Genomic DNA, 17,111 nt, shown 5'->3' on the forward strand with positions numbered 1-17,111 from the left:
TAAGTCTGATCCCCAGAACCCACTTACAGGTGCAAAGAAAAACTGTCCCCTCAAAATTGTCCTTAGATTTCCACGTGTGCTTTGTGGCATGTGCCTCATGCCCACCACACACACACACACACACACACACACACACACACACACACACACACACACAGTAGCAATAAATAGATTTAAAAAATAACAATTAATTACTTAGACATTTCCCATCATAATTACAGGCTTGGTGATTCTCTAACAGAACCAAAAGAGCCACTCTGCAGTCATGACAAAGGCTGCTTGTCTGACATTGTCTCTTCTGTCACTCTGTGGCATTGCACCCACCATGATGACGTTCAAAACCATGTGCAGGGGACATCAACATAGCATAGGAGTTCCAACTGTGCAACTGTTGTTTTTTATAAGTGCAATGGCACTTGGAAGATGTTCATTGCCTCTGCTTGGCAGTGCCTCATTTTCTGCCTTTTCTGTTCCCTTTTCTTTTTCCCAATCCCACCTAGAATCACTGGATCTCCAAGTCAAAGATTAAACTTGCTTCCCTTCCCCCACAGATATAATTGAGAGGATGTGGACCCCTTGAGTAATTTCATTTAGGATAATAATTTGTCTTCCATGGATGAAGAAACACTTACTGGTGCTCTGTATTAGCATGAGCTACTAAGTGTTCCCTGGTATTGTTCTAAGATCTTTACTGCTCCAAATCCAGTTCATTGTACACTGCTTGAACCTGCTGGACCTCCCTGATATCTGATTGTTGAGAAAGCAGCAGGAATGCAATGCAGGTTCCTAGGAAGCCCAAAGACATCTGCACATGGGGAAAGATTAGGGAAACAAGGCCATGGCCTATACATCAGACTCATGGGTAAAGTCTTGGAAATGATTCTGATACATGCTCCAATGTGGGAGTCACCAATCTTAACACAGCTTCGATGTAGTAACAGTAACTTATTGAACCTGGCATCCCGAGGCAGAGTATGAGACAAACCATTTCAATTTGCCAAAGTTTCTTTCGTTTAAGTGATAAGGTTCATATACTCTCACAGATCTGACTTGAAATTGCCTCTTGGGTTCCAGTAACATTCTGATACATGTTAGTGGCCACAGTGACTAATGCTATTGTTACAGCCAATGAGCTGTACAGTCAAAGCAAACAAATACAGCTGCCCCGAGTGACCTCAGGTTCTCACCCCCTACAAGATTGTGAGAAGAGATTACTCATAGTTTCTAGGTAACAACAGGAGTGCCCAAAGTCCTGGAAGTAGTCAGGTTCTTATACATCTGAGGCTTGTTCTGTGAGTCCCCTCCGCAGACTGGGTAGTTCAGAGTCACAGTCTCCCCTCACTTCAATGCCTACAGGTACAACTCAAAGTCCCCTTCCTTATGAGTACTACCCACTCATCGATAGACTAAGGTGTCATTAGGGTCTAGGTGTGGGACAGAGACATTGATCAGTGCATATGAGGGCACAATGCATCTGTGTATAAGAATTTTGTTTAATTTAAAGATATAGAAAAATTACGGGAATATGTTTTTGTTTTAATCCCAGGTATGGGATATAGGACTGATTCAGATTATCCAAGGCAGCGGCCTGTGTGCTTGAGCAGGGGCATGGTTTTTCCAGCTGCAAATACTTTCTGAACGTGTATGACATTTGGAATTCTGGAGACTCTTAGGAGAGGTATATAAAGGCAAGAGTCTGAGAGGGGTGTGGCTGCTGCTGGTTGTTGGTTTTTGGTTATTGGTTGCTGGTTGGAGACATCCTGATGACAAAGTTTAAAACTGCCCCAAGGAACTCAATGTCCCTAATCAGCAGGAAGTAGTCTAATAATATCAATGTCCCCTTTCCCCTTTAACCTTCTTTCTCTCCTACGTAGTGTTGGGGGGGGTGTTGGAAGGGATAGGGTGGAGTAGGGTGGTAGAAAAATAGGAACCCAAAAAGTTGCCAAAAGTCTGGTTACACATCTGCCTAAACAGGACCTGAACAATGACCGTTTCAACAGACATGCTAACATGGAGGAGGAAACTTCACTGGGCTCCATAATTGCTTATCCAATGCCAAGTGTTCTGCCCCAAAACAATCTGCACACAAGCCACACTAGGCAGGCTCAGCAGATTACATTTATATCTTTCCGTGTTTACACTTACGTGTAACTAACAAAGACAAATGGGCCATGAGCTTGAGGGAGAGTGAGTTATTATTGAAAGTGTTGGAGAGAGGAAGGGGAAAATGGAAAATTATCTAATTACATTTTAATTAGGTTTTTTATTAAAAAAAGAAAGATAGCTGAAGAGTTAACATGGAAGCCAGCCAATAAATAACTTTTCTCCATGTTTCCTACCTGTTCTTGCCTGAGTGCCTGCCCCGCTTCCCTCAGTGGCAACTGTGATCAGGATATGTAACCCAAACAACCCCTTTCCTCTCCGGGCTGTTGTTGGTCAGTGTTTAATCACAGCGGCAGAGACACACACTATAAGCTAACTGTCTCAGTTAGAGTTTTACTGCTGTGAACAGACACCATGACCAAGGCAACTCCTAAGAACAATATTTAATTGGGGCTGGCTTACAGGTTCAGAGGTTTGTTCAGTCCATTATCAGTAAGGCGGGAGCGTGGCAGTACCAAGGAGGCATGGTTCGGGAGAAGCTGAAAGTTCTACATCTTATTTTGAAGGCAAATAGGAGAAGACTGACTTCCAGGAAGCTAAGAAGAGAGTCTTAAAGCCCATGCCCAGTGACACGCTTTCTCCCACAAAGCTACACCTACTCCAACAAGGCCACACCTCTGAATAGTGCCACTCCCTGGACCAAGCATATACAAACCATCACACTAACATACATGCACAACCACACACATCATAAGTTAACCCCTACACACATCATAAGCTAAGACACACAGATAACCACACACACCATAAGCTAAGACACACAGATAACCACACACACCATAAGCTAACACACACAGATAACCACACACACCATAAGCTAACACACACAGATAACCACACACACCATAAGCTAACACACACAGATAACCACACACACCATAAGCTAACACACACAGATAACCACACACACCATAAGCTAAGACACACAGATAACCACACACACCATAAGCTAACACACACAGATAACCACACACACCATAAGCTAACACACACAGATAACCACACACACCATAAGCTAACACACACGTGGATAACCACACACACCATAAGCTAACACACACAGAGACAACCGCACACACCATAAGCTAACACACACAGATAACCACACACACCATAAGCTAAGACACACAGATAACCACACACACCATAAGCTAACACACACAGATAACCACACACACCATAAGCTAAGACACACAGATAACCACACACACCATAAGCTAACACACACAGATAACCACACACACCATAAGCTAACACACACAGATAACCACACACACCGTAAGCTAACACACACAGAGACAACCGCACAAGGAGGTTGCCAGTGATGAGAAGTAGCTTTGGGTGGCAAGCATAGCAGTTTACCTGTGGCCAACTCTGCAGTGCGCTGTAACTACTCTCTGCAGATGCCAGGGTGCTCTAACGCAAGGACACCCAAGTCGGATGAACTTGTTCAGTCTGGCAATTAAAGAATTTGGAAACAGGCTATTAGAACTTCATAGTCTATGTACCCTTTTTATTTTTTTTTTTGGACAACATAGCTTTAAAAAGATGTTTAGGAAATCGTTGTTTGAGACTTGCCTGGTCTACATAGCAAGTTCCAGGACAAGTAGGGCTACATAGAGTGAGTGTCTCAAACAAACAAATGAACAAACATTTAAGTTTACTATACTCTTAGTAATCAAGGTGGTCAAATGTCTTATTCCAGACTTAAGTGTAGGTTCACTAGAGGAAATAGAATTGGTCTCTACTTTACAAGGCTTTGATGATGATGATGATGACGACGATGACACTAATTTTAATTGTGCAGATTTATGTGAATTACTGTAGCTATTATGAGGAACAGTATTGAAGTGCCTCAGAAAACTGAAAATGGTTATAATGCAGCTATTTCACTTCTGGGTGTGTATCCAATGGAAATGCACCCTGGGCACCAGGCATACATATAGTACACGAAGCTCAAACATCCATATACTTAATTAAACATTTTAAAAGTCAACTCATGAATTCATGTGCATAGCACTTTTAAAAGTCAAAATTAACAATTTGAAGAAAAGGAAAGTGGTTTCTTATCTGACCTGTGAGCTCCACTTCTGCAGATCAACTGCATTAAACATCTTTACCTTTATTTGCTTTCTCTTTTTTTCTATATCACATTTATACAAGTATATTTTAGTTTCTTATTTTATACTATCTATGAACTTTCTACTCCGCATGGGGAATTTAAATTTTGTTTTTTTCTTTCTCATCTCTGTTTTTGTCTCTCTTTCTATCCCTTCCTCCCTCTGTACTTCCTCCCTTCCCTGTCTCCCTCCTTCCCTCTCCTTTCTCTCTCTCCTCCTTCTATCCTCCCCCTCTCTATTGTCCCCTTCTCTCCTCTCCATTCTTCTCTCTCTCTTCTCTACCTTGCCAACTTTTAAAATAATCAAATCTTTAAATCATTATGACTGAAGAAATACCATAACACAATGTATGTACGTTGCATTTCCTTTCTATGTTTTTTTTTCAGGAGTTAGTAATTGCCTTGGGGTTTATACATTGTTTTTGCTTTTTAGCCGTTTCTCTCTCATCCACCCCTAAACTTTCAAGAGGAAGCATAATCCATCTCCCAACTCTCACAATGGCCAGACTCTCTGGGTTTTCATTAGTTCCACAGTCTTTGGGATATGTGCGCTGAGCCTCGAGGCCCTCAGGTGCAGCCCAGTCTGAAAGGATTGTTCTCCAGGCCTGTTACTCAGCTGCCACCAGACACTGCCATTTCCTATCAGTCCCTGAAACCCGTATTCTTCTGTGTTGAATCCCCATTATCTGTAGACCTGTATTACTGCCTCTTGATCAACTGCTATATTTTCATACAGTATAATTACTTCTTGGAACTTTCTAAGAAAAGTCATGAGACATAGATACTTTTGAGACATTCTTTTTGAAGTTGTATGTTTGAGAATAGCTCTATTTCCCCTCTCACACTTGATGATGGTAATTTAGATAGATTTTTAAAATATCTATATTGGTTATGGTTGAGGAGATAAAAATTCTAGGTTCAAATTTTATTATCTTCTAGTTTTTAATATTATTGTAAAGATAAGGAGCCATTATTTTTCCTGATATTTTATATGTGATCTGTCTTATTCTTTCTAGATATATCAATTTCTTTCTTTCTGTTCTCCCCAAATTTCTTTAATTAGATTTTAAACCACTTTGATGCTTTTTTTATTGCTTATTTTATTCTGGAGATTATTCTTAATTCTACTGAATCTTCCTTTCTGCTTTTGAATTATAATTTTAAGTACATGGTCCCCAGTACTGCAGAAAGAAAAGAGAGACAAATGAATGGAATGGAATGGTGTGTTCTTGCTTATTTGGTTTGATGGGATAATTTTCCTTTCTTCCGTACAGTGTTTGCTTCCTGTGGCTTTTGTGTGTGTCTGTCTTGACTTTTCTCCTGTTTGTTAGAGTTCTTCATATGTAATGGCTTCATCTGGCTGTGTGTTCACGTCTAAATGTTAAACATCACAAGCCATGTTAAGCTCTTTCCGTAACCTTGCTATTATCAGCTGGCAGGTCCGCTCTTAGCCATTCAGTTGGGAGGGCATCCACATTCACAGGAAGCTTAGTCTGCTAAGAGTTCTCAGAGTGCTGTGGTCTGAATGGATCCATGCTGCCCTTCCAGTATTTGGAAGGAGTAGGTAATTCAAGTGGCCTTTGGGGTTTTTAGTGATCAACATTGAGGCTCATTCCTTTCTGTTTTCACATTATCAGTGATGTGGGTAAATGTGATGTGCCCCAAACCCAGAGCCTCTGTCACTTAATACACCCACCCATAAAATCTAGTGATTTGTGTCTTATCTTGGGAAGGGTTTCACGGCAGTGTTAGGGGGAGAAGGAGCTGGAATTCATTGTTCTTTATTCGGGCGTCAACCAACCCTTCTCTCCACCCACACCCTGCTCTCAGAGTAATCGAGGGTAAAGTCCAGAGTCTTTCTGAGGTTCAGTGGAAGCAGTGGGCTTGCTCCTCCACACTGAATGTATCATCCCACTTCCCTCCCACATACATCTGAGAAACATAACTTCCAGAGTTCTATCCCCCATTCATCAATGTCTCAGACTCCCCTGTACCTTCCTCACACTTCCTTTCTCCTGTAGGTTTATGTCAGCTCAATCTCTTGTCTGCCACTTTAATGGGGCTCCAGGCAGACATCAGTGTGTGCTCACACACACTGCATGCTCACTTTTACAAAAGTATACAACCCAGAAGGGAGCTTAGATGACACCTACGCATTCCAGGTTACTTTTTTTTTGCAGAGGAGTCTGACTTTTTCTTTTTTTTTTTTTTTGGTTCTTTTTTTTTTCGGAGCTGGGGACCGAACCCAGGGCCTTGCGCTTCCTAGGTAAGCGCTCTACCACTGAGCTAAATCCCCAGCCCCGAGTCTGACTTTTTCAAGACACAATTTTAGGTAGAAAAGCCAATTTGTAAAACGGACAAGAGGGCAACTATTTTGGTTGCAGCTGGAAAATTAAAAAGATTTACATCTGATTGCTTCTAAAATAGTTTAAAATGCTTGCCAGGGGGTCTCTTCGTCACCAGGCCCAGTATGAGTCTCTGGAAAAACACAGGGGAGAAACGCAGCCTCTGGCCCACACTGCTCAGTGTACACTCCTGTTCCAAAACCTGCCCGAGAAGCCTGCTTTAAAGATTTCTCATCTAATCGAGATACAGAGAGGAAAACTGACTTGGCCAAAGGAAGCTCTCCGTGTCCTCTAGACCATCCCTAGGAGAGAGATGCCCTTAACAACCACTGCTGCTATGCAGGATGTCATTTCCCAGGTGATGGCCAGGAGGGAAAAGTCAAAGACTTTTGCTGTAGTGATGGCTTCATGCACGGGGATGTGCAAACATGAGAAAAAGGTACACTATGCAGAAAGCTCCTGACGGAGAGCAAGGACTGTTTCCCCCACATAAAAATGTCATCGTTGAGCTCTATATTCTTGCCATCTCTTTTGAAGATATCGCTTTTGTTTTTATAGTTAAAATTTGTAAAACAGTCACTCAAAATTTAAAAGAAAAAAAAAACCTCAGTCATTTTCATCTCGGCTCTTTAAGAACTCTGTGTGAAAAAAAAATCTATTGTCTAATGCTGAAAGTTATCACAGCTGGGCTTTTTGGATTAAAAAAAAATAGAAGAAAAAAAATCATAGGGTTTTCTCCTTGAAGCACAACAATCCCATTTATTGAGACTGACAACGCTAAAGACATTTCAAGCTTTGTTTTTTAGACCAAATCTCTTCCAATAACTGACTGACCTTCGGAGTGACAGTCCTTTCAGCTTCGCTGAATGCAATCTACTTTGCTAGGACCAGCTGGGCAGGGAGGGTCCTCTTCCAGGGACTTTCACTGTACTGTGCACTGCCAGGCTTCAAAGATGGCTACCAAATGTCATTTACTTCATCCTTCAAGCCTGGGAGTCTCTGGTAATAATAATAAGGGGTTCTTCCTTGAGTTTCTTAGCTGTTCCCACAGACCCTTCGATCGCTGTCGGCCTTAGCCTCTTCCTTTGTAGGATGCGGAATTTGATCGGAAGATCTGTGACGTTCCTTAAAGGCTTCCCACTTCTTGGATATTCTAACAGAAGCAGCAAAGAGCACCACAGAGACTGAAGAAGCTGACTTACCTAGAGAGGTGTAACCCAGGACATGTTCCAAACACCCAACCAGCGCATCTGTATCGCTGTCCTGTCAAAGCAAGAAGAATATTTAATGGCAGGAACATGCCTTATGCTACACTGCACAACCATAGTATTGTTCGGTTATTTTTCAGTGTGACTGCGATTATTAAAGAAAGCCATGAGTGTTTATGTGAATACCTACATCTCTGTATCTGTATGAATGTGTGTGTGCCAATCTGTAGATCCCCAGAGCTTTCTCTCTGATCGGGAGGGGAGAGGCTAACTCTGTTAACAGTGGGTCTCAGTGAATGTGATCTTGGGGGTGCAAGGCTCTACTGTGAGCAGTGTGTCGCAGTGTGTTTGGTTTTGGGGGTTCATGGCTCTACACTTAGCTTACCTTGAGCCCTTTCAAGTACTTCCAACCAAAAAGCAATTGCTCAAGACCTCTCATTTCTCTCTTTTGTTTTGTGCTTTCCAAATTTTCCATAGTAAACAAATATTTTAATTTTTGAATATAATGAGTGCTATAATAATAACAAAACCAAGATTTTATTACTCAATAGTACAGCAGGAATTAAGGAAAGAAATTTTTCTGCATCTTTGGAAATCCATGACCTCCAAGGAGCTCTATATCAAATAATTATGCTCCTCATTTACCTCAGGCCTGGAGGAAAGTCAGCTGTCTCCCATGAGGACCGGGAGGATTTCAGAACCATACTAGATAACAAACATTGTTTTTTATGCAAAATAAATATCTCCTCTCCACCCAGCAGGCTGCAAATCATCCAAAATAGCATCCTAATGATCTGGGAAAATGGAACCCCTTCATTGTTTTCAAGTTCATGGCTGCACTTGGGGGCAGGGATTACTCATTCATGGATCACCTGCTCCATTTCAAGTCAAGCAAACATTTCACATTGCAACGGTTGTCTGTGGGTCCTGGGAAAAGCCCACAAGAGTATGGTGGGCTACTCTCACGCATTCCATAAACATGCTGAATTTCATTCTGTAACATTCTCTGGAGTGTAGGCAGCTACTCTTCAGGCATGTGGTAAAACTCAGCAGTATCTCATGCTCAGAATATATAGAAAAGGCGGTAAGGAGGGGGCGTGCCTGGGTAATGGTGGTCAGTGAGGTTAAATACCGAACAAAGATCCTTGGTGACGACCCAGGAATAGGGAGGTAGGCACCAGGCATAGAAATCAAAGAAGGCCAAACAGATCCTTCCTTCTACACCCGTAAGGGACAACCTTAAGTCCTCTCCAGAGAGGCATCCTGTACTAGAGGGGACACCATCTGCAGATGCTGCTGATGACACCAGCCAACGGAGTAGCTTCTAAGCTTGGCTCCTCTGCCAGGAATACTGGCCCTGGCCAGGGGCTTGACCTCCCAGTTCTTTGCTTATTTGTTTTAAATGTGGACGAGTGCTTTGCCTGCATGTATGTCCATGCACCACGTGTGTGCCTGATACCTGCAGAGGCCAGAGGAGGGCATTGGATCCTGAGACTGGAGTTACATGTGGTTGTGAGCCCCCATGTGAGTGTTGAACTTGGGTCCTCTGGAAGAGTAGCCAGTGCTCTTAACCACTGAACTATCTCTCCAGACCCACAGTTCTTAGTTACTAGCATCTGTGGAAATTAGAGATTTCCACGGTCCACCTAGAATGCTATTAAAAGACATGAGAATGAAAACTTATGGATTTGGACACAGAAATCTCAAGACCATGGCACTAGTGGATGTGGTTGCTTTAATGCTTTAATGTGAACCATTTTCTGGTTCACAGACAACACCTTGTATGTTTACATGAAGGGAGAATGCTTGCCTTAGGACTACTTTATAAGGCCATAAATTATAAATTATAATTAAGGAATTATGTTATGAGATAACCCCCACGACATAATCAACCCCTAAGGCTAATTCCTAAACTCATTTATTTCTCCTACCAACAGATGGGATTTGCTTTGTCTCTTTCCCTGTCTCTGGATCTGAATTGACCCTTTAACTTGCTTTTCCTCAGAACACACAATAAAAGGGGTGATGGATGACTTAGGTAGGACTAGACTTTGAGAAACCTTTACTTTTTATTCCATAGGAAGCCCACAGTCAAGCTCTCCTGTTGGAGAGACGTCGTGGAAGAGGATCCAGGACACGAGAAGTCATAGGAGGAAAACATGGCCTCAGCCAGCAGCTATGACCAATAGCAGGATGTGTTAAGTCATGATGTCTTGGACAGCTTACCACACAGCTGGCGGCAAGAACATGAGTGACTGCATAATAGCATAGGAAGCAGAACCACCATTCAGTGAACACGGAAGAGCCAAGCGTCAATCTGCAGAGCTGCCTCAGTCTCAGTTGGCAAAGTGCTCAGTGTGTAACTGTGAGGGCCTGAGTTTGGAGCCCCAGCATACACATAGGAAAGCCAGTTGCAGGCTTGGAGAGGCAGAAAGAGGAGGATACCTGCAGCCCCCATCCGGCCATCTAATCTAGCTGAATTGGTGAGCTCCAGGTTCAGGAAGAAACTCAGTCCCCAAAAAAACAAGGTGGAGAGTGTGAGGAAGACATTCAGTGTCAATATCTAGCCTCCCACTCGTTCTCTCTCTGTCTCTCTCTGTCTCTCTCTCTCTGTATCTCTCTCTGTCTCTGTCTCTCTCTCTCTCTCAAGAACAAGTCATTGTGTTAATCCATCAAATTTTGTTCGACTTTACACAGAAAAGTGTCATTGATATGCTAAACCACTGAGGTTCAATGACTAGGTGTTTACATTTTTAAATCCCTGAACCTGATCACAAGCCCTGGCTCGTGAGAACTCCTAACTGCACATCTGTGCACTTCTCTTCCAGCTTCTGTGATGCATAAGGAAGTGAACAGCACCAACTCCTGGGGTAGCTATCTATTTCCAGTTAGACAGTAGGGCTCCCCTGCCACTCAAAGTCTACTGTCGCTAGGTAACAACAAACTGAACCCATTTAATGTGACCTTTGTTTACTTGCTTATCGCTCAGGCCTAGATAACCCATCAAGATGCTCATCCCTGGAGAAGACTGAGTCCTCCTCTCTCAGCAGACACTGACTGTATTAAAGACTTACAGAAGAATTTCAAAGTCCACATAAAACATGCATGTACCCTTCATCTCGGAATCAACATTTTCTTATGTGTACTTGATCATTCTCCCATCTATGTATTTACAATGACATTTCTCAACCTTAGCACTATTGATATTTAGGACCAGATAATTCTAGGACAATGTATAATGTTCAGAAGTACCTGTGGCCTCAGACCAATAAATGTCAGTAGGACTTTGTCATAATACCTCCCGAACCCAAGTTATGAAGACCCAAAGTAGTGTGAGACACTGCCAGACTTTTCCCATAGGAGACAAAAATCTGTCCTGGTTGAAGGCTATCAATCAATCAAATAACCAAACAGTCACTCATTCAATGGATCTACCTATCATCTATATTTTGACATACAGAGTTGGTTTTATTGTTTTCCTGCTGGCCAAATCTTAAGTAATTTGAGGATCAGGAAAATCACAGCACTAGCCTCCAAGTCAAGCTGCCACTGTCTTCAGTTTGTGCTAGCTTGCAAAAAGGGCATCACAGCTGGATTTCTCAACTGTTGACATCCCTCACAGAGGTGTGGAGGGTTGGGCAGGAGAGCGTCTCATCAGGGTAAACTGTCCCAGTTGGGGTTCTGTTGCTGTTATCAACACCATGGACAAAAGCAACTTATGGAGAAAAGAGTTTATTTCTGTTTACAATGTATAGACTACTGAAGCCAGGGCAGAAACCTGAAGACAGGAACTAAAGCAGAATCATTTAAGAACTCTGCTTATTGGCTCGTTCCTCATGGCCTGCTAGGCTTGCTTTATTACGCCACCCTGGACCACCAAGGGCCATCACTGCCCTCAGTGGGCTGGGTCTTTCCACATCAATTAACAACAAGAAATGACCCACTTGACTTGACTATAGGCAATCCGGTAGAAGCACATCCTCAATCAAATCCCTGTCTCTCCAAATGACTATAGGTTGAGTCAACTTGACAAAAAGCTAACTAACACACCAACCACTCCTCCCAGTCAGCTGTATGCAATTGCGCCCTAACTGAATGTGGCTTTGGAATCTTGGGGCAGAGCTAGAGTGTACAGACTGGGGATAACTAGAGGAAAAGGGCTCCGTTGTGCAGCCATGAGGAAGTCACCATCTATATCGGGTGCCTATGTCAGAGTGCAGCTGCTTTAGGGACAGACAGCCATGCTCCTGCCCCAAGTGATTCCTTACCCATGGTCTGTAAACTTAGTAAGCTCATTGGTTCCCTAGGGGTAGCTTTGGCAGAACCAAACTTTGGTTTGTCATTGAAACCTTAGGAGGGAACTGATAAAAGTCTCGCAATCGATACCAAGTGAACTTTTTATAGTTAAGTCAAACTTTATTATGAAAACGAGACAATTCCCAGTATCAGCATCTACATTTTTCTAATTAATAAGAATGATAGGAAGGCAAGCAGCTTGTCCCTACAGTTCTAAATCGCTTATTTGGACATGATGTTAGTGGCAGAAATGCAAAGAAGTGACTGCCAAGGCTTCCCGTGGGTGTTTCCTGATGTTCTGTGCCCCGTGGGCCCATAAGCAAAGACAGGGTCAGAGAAAACATCTGCCAGGTTCATGCCATGTGGAGATGGGCTGCTGACAAAGATGTTTATATTTCCTTACTGTTTCACAGTGTATTGGATTTCAGTAGATTTAACTGGCCCACGAGAACGATTGCCTCTGAAGAGATGACGCATCATATGACCACTAGCTTTTCGTCATGTCAGCCAAGTGCTTGGAAGACAGATTTTTCCTAGTACTCTAGAAACAGCAAAAGTGACCCCTTTGTAAATGAATGTATGTGTTCCTCAAGTCTACATTTCTAGGTCCATTAATCTCTCCATAACTAGGAAGAGCCCCCAAGGCACGAAGAACATCTCCCAACCCCCACCAAAGCTCAGTCTCAAAACCTGTCCCATAGATTCAAGTCCAAAATTAAACGCACAGAATTCGTCTTCAAAATCAAATCTCACTTAGCTGCTGAGTCAGTCGGCTGTTTACAGCAGGTCCAGTCAAACCCATCAACGCACACAGTAGCTCAGATCCTGCCTAGCATCCATGGGATTTGGACACATCTTCCATTTTAACAAATATTATATATATATTTCTCTAAAAATCACTTACTTTTTATAGTGGAAAAGGCAGAAATTTATCAAAGAGAATATATATCACCCCAAGTCCCCCCATCTTTTCTACATAACACTGTCCTTTAGATATTTCATTACATGTGCTTATTTTTCAGATATTTGAAAGACACTATAATAAGGTATGTGTGTATCCATAGAGATGTGAGCGTTGGGATTTTCTACTGTGCTTTTACATTTTTTAACAGTGGAACCAATCGGCACTATAAAATCATGTCGCATGTATTTAACCACACTCCCCTACCATTGGGTGCCTAGGTTGTTAGCATGACTTACCGTAAGTAGCAGTCTGATGTCTGTCATCACAAATCTTCACTTCATGTTTATTATTTATTTGGGTTAGCCACATGGGAATTCCAGGTCAATGAGAATGAACGGTCGCCACACTCCTCGCTTTACTCTGGCCTCTGTCCGCATGCTCACATGCCTCAATGTTGTGTTTCCTCATGGTGAACTGAAATGCAGCCATCCTTTCCTCATCCTGCTTTCTAGTACCACCTACTTCCTCTTAAGATGCAACAGGACCTCAGTTCATTGTCTCCATCCATGCACGGTTCTGTCTGGTTTGTGTGTGTGTTTGTTTAATATACCAAGACTCTTCCCGAGTGAGCACCCCATCGTTGGCTGTGGACGCTCTTGTCTCAGGGTTGTGATCATCTTCCTAATCCTTCAGATCTGACCATGTCACCTGCTTGAAGGACCTCTGATCGTTCATTCTCATTAGACTTGCTGCCGAGGTCATGCCCCATCATGTGCGTGGTTTGTTTCTCCCAATGTAGTTTCCCATAGATGAAGGCCAAGCTTTGTTATAATGTGTAGTGGGGCTGGGTGAATGCCTGACTATGCTTATTCTATACAAATTAGCTCAGAGCTGTGCACATGGAGGTACTTGATAAACTTTTAAGAAGCCAAGAAACAGAAAACACACGCAAATTCAAGGAAGATCTACCTTACCAGATGTGTTTTATTAAAAAAATATAGTTTTGTTAACCTGTGAAAACTCTTTTCTGGATTCCTTCTGAAGCTTTGGTAGAGCACAGCCAGCTGATTATGCATCCTTCTCTGCTCTGCCTGTCCCTCTTGGGTGACGGGTGTTCTATCATGAGAGTATTTTCCAAGATTACCTCAGAAACACATATGGTGTAACATAGTTACCTCAAGTGGAGCTTCCTTTAATAGAAACGTTGTCATAAACCATCTGGGAAGTCTTCACAGACACTTCTCTCTTCAAAGGCTGGCCCTCAGACATTGAAGTTCACTCACAAGCCCTCACACACTGAGGCTTACATGCGAGCTTTAAACTCCCATGGCAACAACTGCAGTATAATCACTGTCAACCATGCAACTGTTGGGAGGCAGGTCAAACCTTATGTTTTATCTTGCAGTAGCAGATATAGTTTCTTACTTCAAGAAACTTTGCTCTTTGGCCTTACCTTTCCCGGCTTCACAGTCCACTCTAAGGACTGTGTGATTTTGTGTGGTGAGTCTAAGGATGGTTCACTGTTCTCAAGTACAGTAGCACCTGAGGTTATTCCCTTAGATCCTGTGACCCCTCAGAACCTGGACCCTTTGCTGCATTGGCTCTAGGCTCTGCTGTGGCCTCAGATAAAAAAATAATTTATCAGCAACTTCATCTGCAAAACCTTCCCAATCACCTCTTCCTTTTCAACAATGTAAGCTAGAATTCTACCAAGACATGAAAAGGAAACATATGTAAGGGATTTTCTTCAATGGATGAGTGGGAATGTCCTGTATATACTGCATCCTACATCCAGGAGCTGCATAGTGCTGTTGGGCATATTGGAAGTGCCAAGACTCCCTCTAGAAACTTACCTCTTTCTGAATCTGTCTAGGAACCCCAACCATCATGTGGAAGACCAGGAACACCGAGAAACTCTTGAGTGGACAAATAGATCAATAGAGCTTAGCTTATACTCTGTAGAATTCCCAGTTAATCCCCAATTGAAAGAATCTGTTCTAAGAATTCTGCCAGCTGTCAGGCTGTGTTCTGTAGAAAGGGGAGGGAGGAGCTTATGAGATGATGGTAAGTCCCAAGATCCTTAAGATGAGTCTGTAATATTAGAGAGTAAATTGTGCAGTTTGAGTATAAGACAGAAAAAACTAATTTAAAGGCAAAATTATTCTTTGTTACTCAAGGGAAGGCTGCCTTTGCTCTATTTGGTCTCTCAGCTAATTGTGTAAGGTCCACCCATAACTAGAGAGGGCAACAGGATTATTCAGACTGTTCAATTAAACACTAATCTCATCCAGAATACCTCTACAGAAACACCCACGCTAATGTTTGACCAGCTATCTGACACTTCGTGGTTCTGTCAGGTTGACACATAAAATTAACATTAAAATATCTCTAATTCTTTATTAAATATAATTTAGGTGTATTTAACAATTCTAATTATATTCTCAAGAAATCAAATACAGATCCTAACAAATGTTTTTTAATGGTCAAGACTTGGGTATTTAAACGTCTCTGTGTCTGTAAGAACAAGCTTCCATTGCTAAGCCTTTAAGTCTTACATTTAGAGTTTTGTGTGTGTGTGTGTGTGTGTGTGTGTGTGTGTGTGTGTGTGTGTGTGTGTCTGTGTTTGGCTGGAGAGATGGCTAACTGGCCAAGAGTTTGCCTCACAAGTGTAAGAACCTGCATTGGGGGTAATTTTGTGTAGTGTGCATTCAGATTCTGGTTACTATGCCCAGAGACCTAGTTGTAATTCATGGCCAAGCATCCTCTGTCTCAATGTGTTTAAAAATAGTCTTCTGTCTGGTTGGTTAATAAAGTGCTGATTGGCCAAGGTCTGGGCAGGAGAGGATATGGTGGGACTTCTGACCCAAGTGAGGGTGTCTCTAATGAGGACCAGAGAGGTTTGCCATAAGGCATTTGCCATGAGCAGGTCACCAGGGGAGTCACCATGAGGGCACAGATCAAGGAGGTCAGGGCAAGACCTAGATGGCAGGTTACAGGACACATGGCTGGAAAGCAGACCAGGCAGCATAGTCAGGTTAGAATAGCTCAGAACCTGCCCAGAAATACTGCTGAAGCTTAAACACACCAGGTTTCCATGTCATTTATTTGGGAGATAAAAGGGGCAACAGGAAAGCCCCCTGAATTTTTACATTTGGTGCCTATCGTGGCAGGTGTGTAATCCAAACCGAGACAGAAAACCAAACTTAGAAAGAACCAGGCAGAGAGTCTGAAAAGTCCTGGGTGGAAGGTGTTCTCTCTGGTGGCAGAGAGGCTGCCCTGTGAGCAGAGCAGCTGAAGTCTCGCCACCAGAACTAAGGAAACAGCCCCTGCCTGAGAATGTGAGTATGGGTGGCAGCAGAGGTCAGAAGCAGAAGCTTCTCCCAAGCACTTCCTGGTTCAGAAGGGGCCGAGGGGCATGGAGTAGAGAGAGCTGGTTTGCACCGAGCACAGGTACATGCTTAGGATGCATGTTCGGGGCGTGGAGACGGGGTAAGGTGTGCTGGGTTCCTGCAGGAGGTGCAACTGCACACTCAGGCCAACCCTTCTGCAGGGAGGCTGGGCTTCTTCTTGTAACGCGGTTAAGAGCTTGTGGGGCTGGAGCGCACGTTAGCTGGAGCAAACAGGCTCAGGTGCCTGCTAGCATGAGGATCGACTCTCACTAGAGGGCACAGTGTATCCAGCCTGATGCAGCCGCTGGTGCCACCTTGCCGGCCAGCGAACAGCTTACAGTGAGGTAGAACTGCTGCTTCTCTGTGAGCATAAGGGCAGGGATGAGGCTAGTCGCAGCAGGCGCTCTGAGCTGAACTGTGGTGAAAGGTGGAGCACAGAAAACATACAGGCATAAAAACCTAGATATCAGAGCAGCTTCAATAGACCAAACAAAAACCCCAGAAGAGACCAAGGAACAAGCATTTTAGCAAACTTCTACGGATGAACAGAAGCCAAAACTAAAGGTGTTTACAAATGGCGCTGGAATTGAAGGCCTAGTAGACACTGAGAGGCAATAATAGTCTCGTTAAAATCTCGGCCTCCAAACCCACAGAGTCTACATAAGGCTGGACACAGGAGCGTGTAGG

The 17,111-nt window shown here is 43.1% G+C and overlaps 1 protein-coding gene across 14 annotated transcripts in view; it reads right to left on the reverse strand.

Moving 5' to 3' along the window:
- Nek11 (NIMA-related kinase 11) overlaps window positions 1–17,111 on the reverse strand; it is a 259,233-nt gene that overhangs the window by 56,633 nt on the left and 185,489 nt on the right. For 13 of the 14 annotated variants that reach the window (NM_001413824.1, XM_017595687.3, XM_039081562.2 and 10 more), the window contains one exon: window positions 7,830–7,890. In NM_001413824.1, the coding sequence (NP_001400753.1) occupies window positions 7,830–7,890 (61 nt within the window). Of the gene's footprint in view, window positions 1–3,530; window positions 3,619–7,829; window positions 7,891–17,111 lie in introns of those variants that run through there. The other variant, XM_063265612.1, reaches the window with a different exon arrangement.

The sequence above is a fragment of the Rattus norvegicus genome, chromosome 8 (genome assembly GCF_036323735.1).
Source record: "Rattus norvegicus strain BN/NHsdMcwi chromosome 8, GRCr8, whole genome shotgun sequence".
NCBI lineage: Eukaryota > Metazoa > Chordata > Mammalia > Rodentia > Muridae > Rattus > Rattus norvegicus.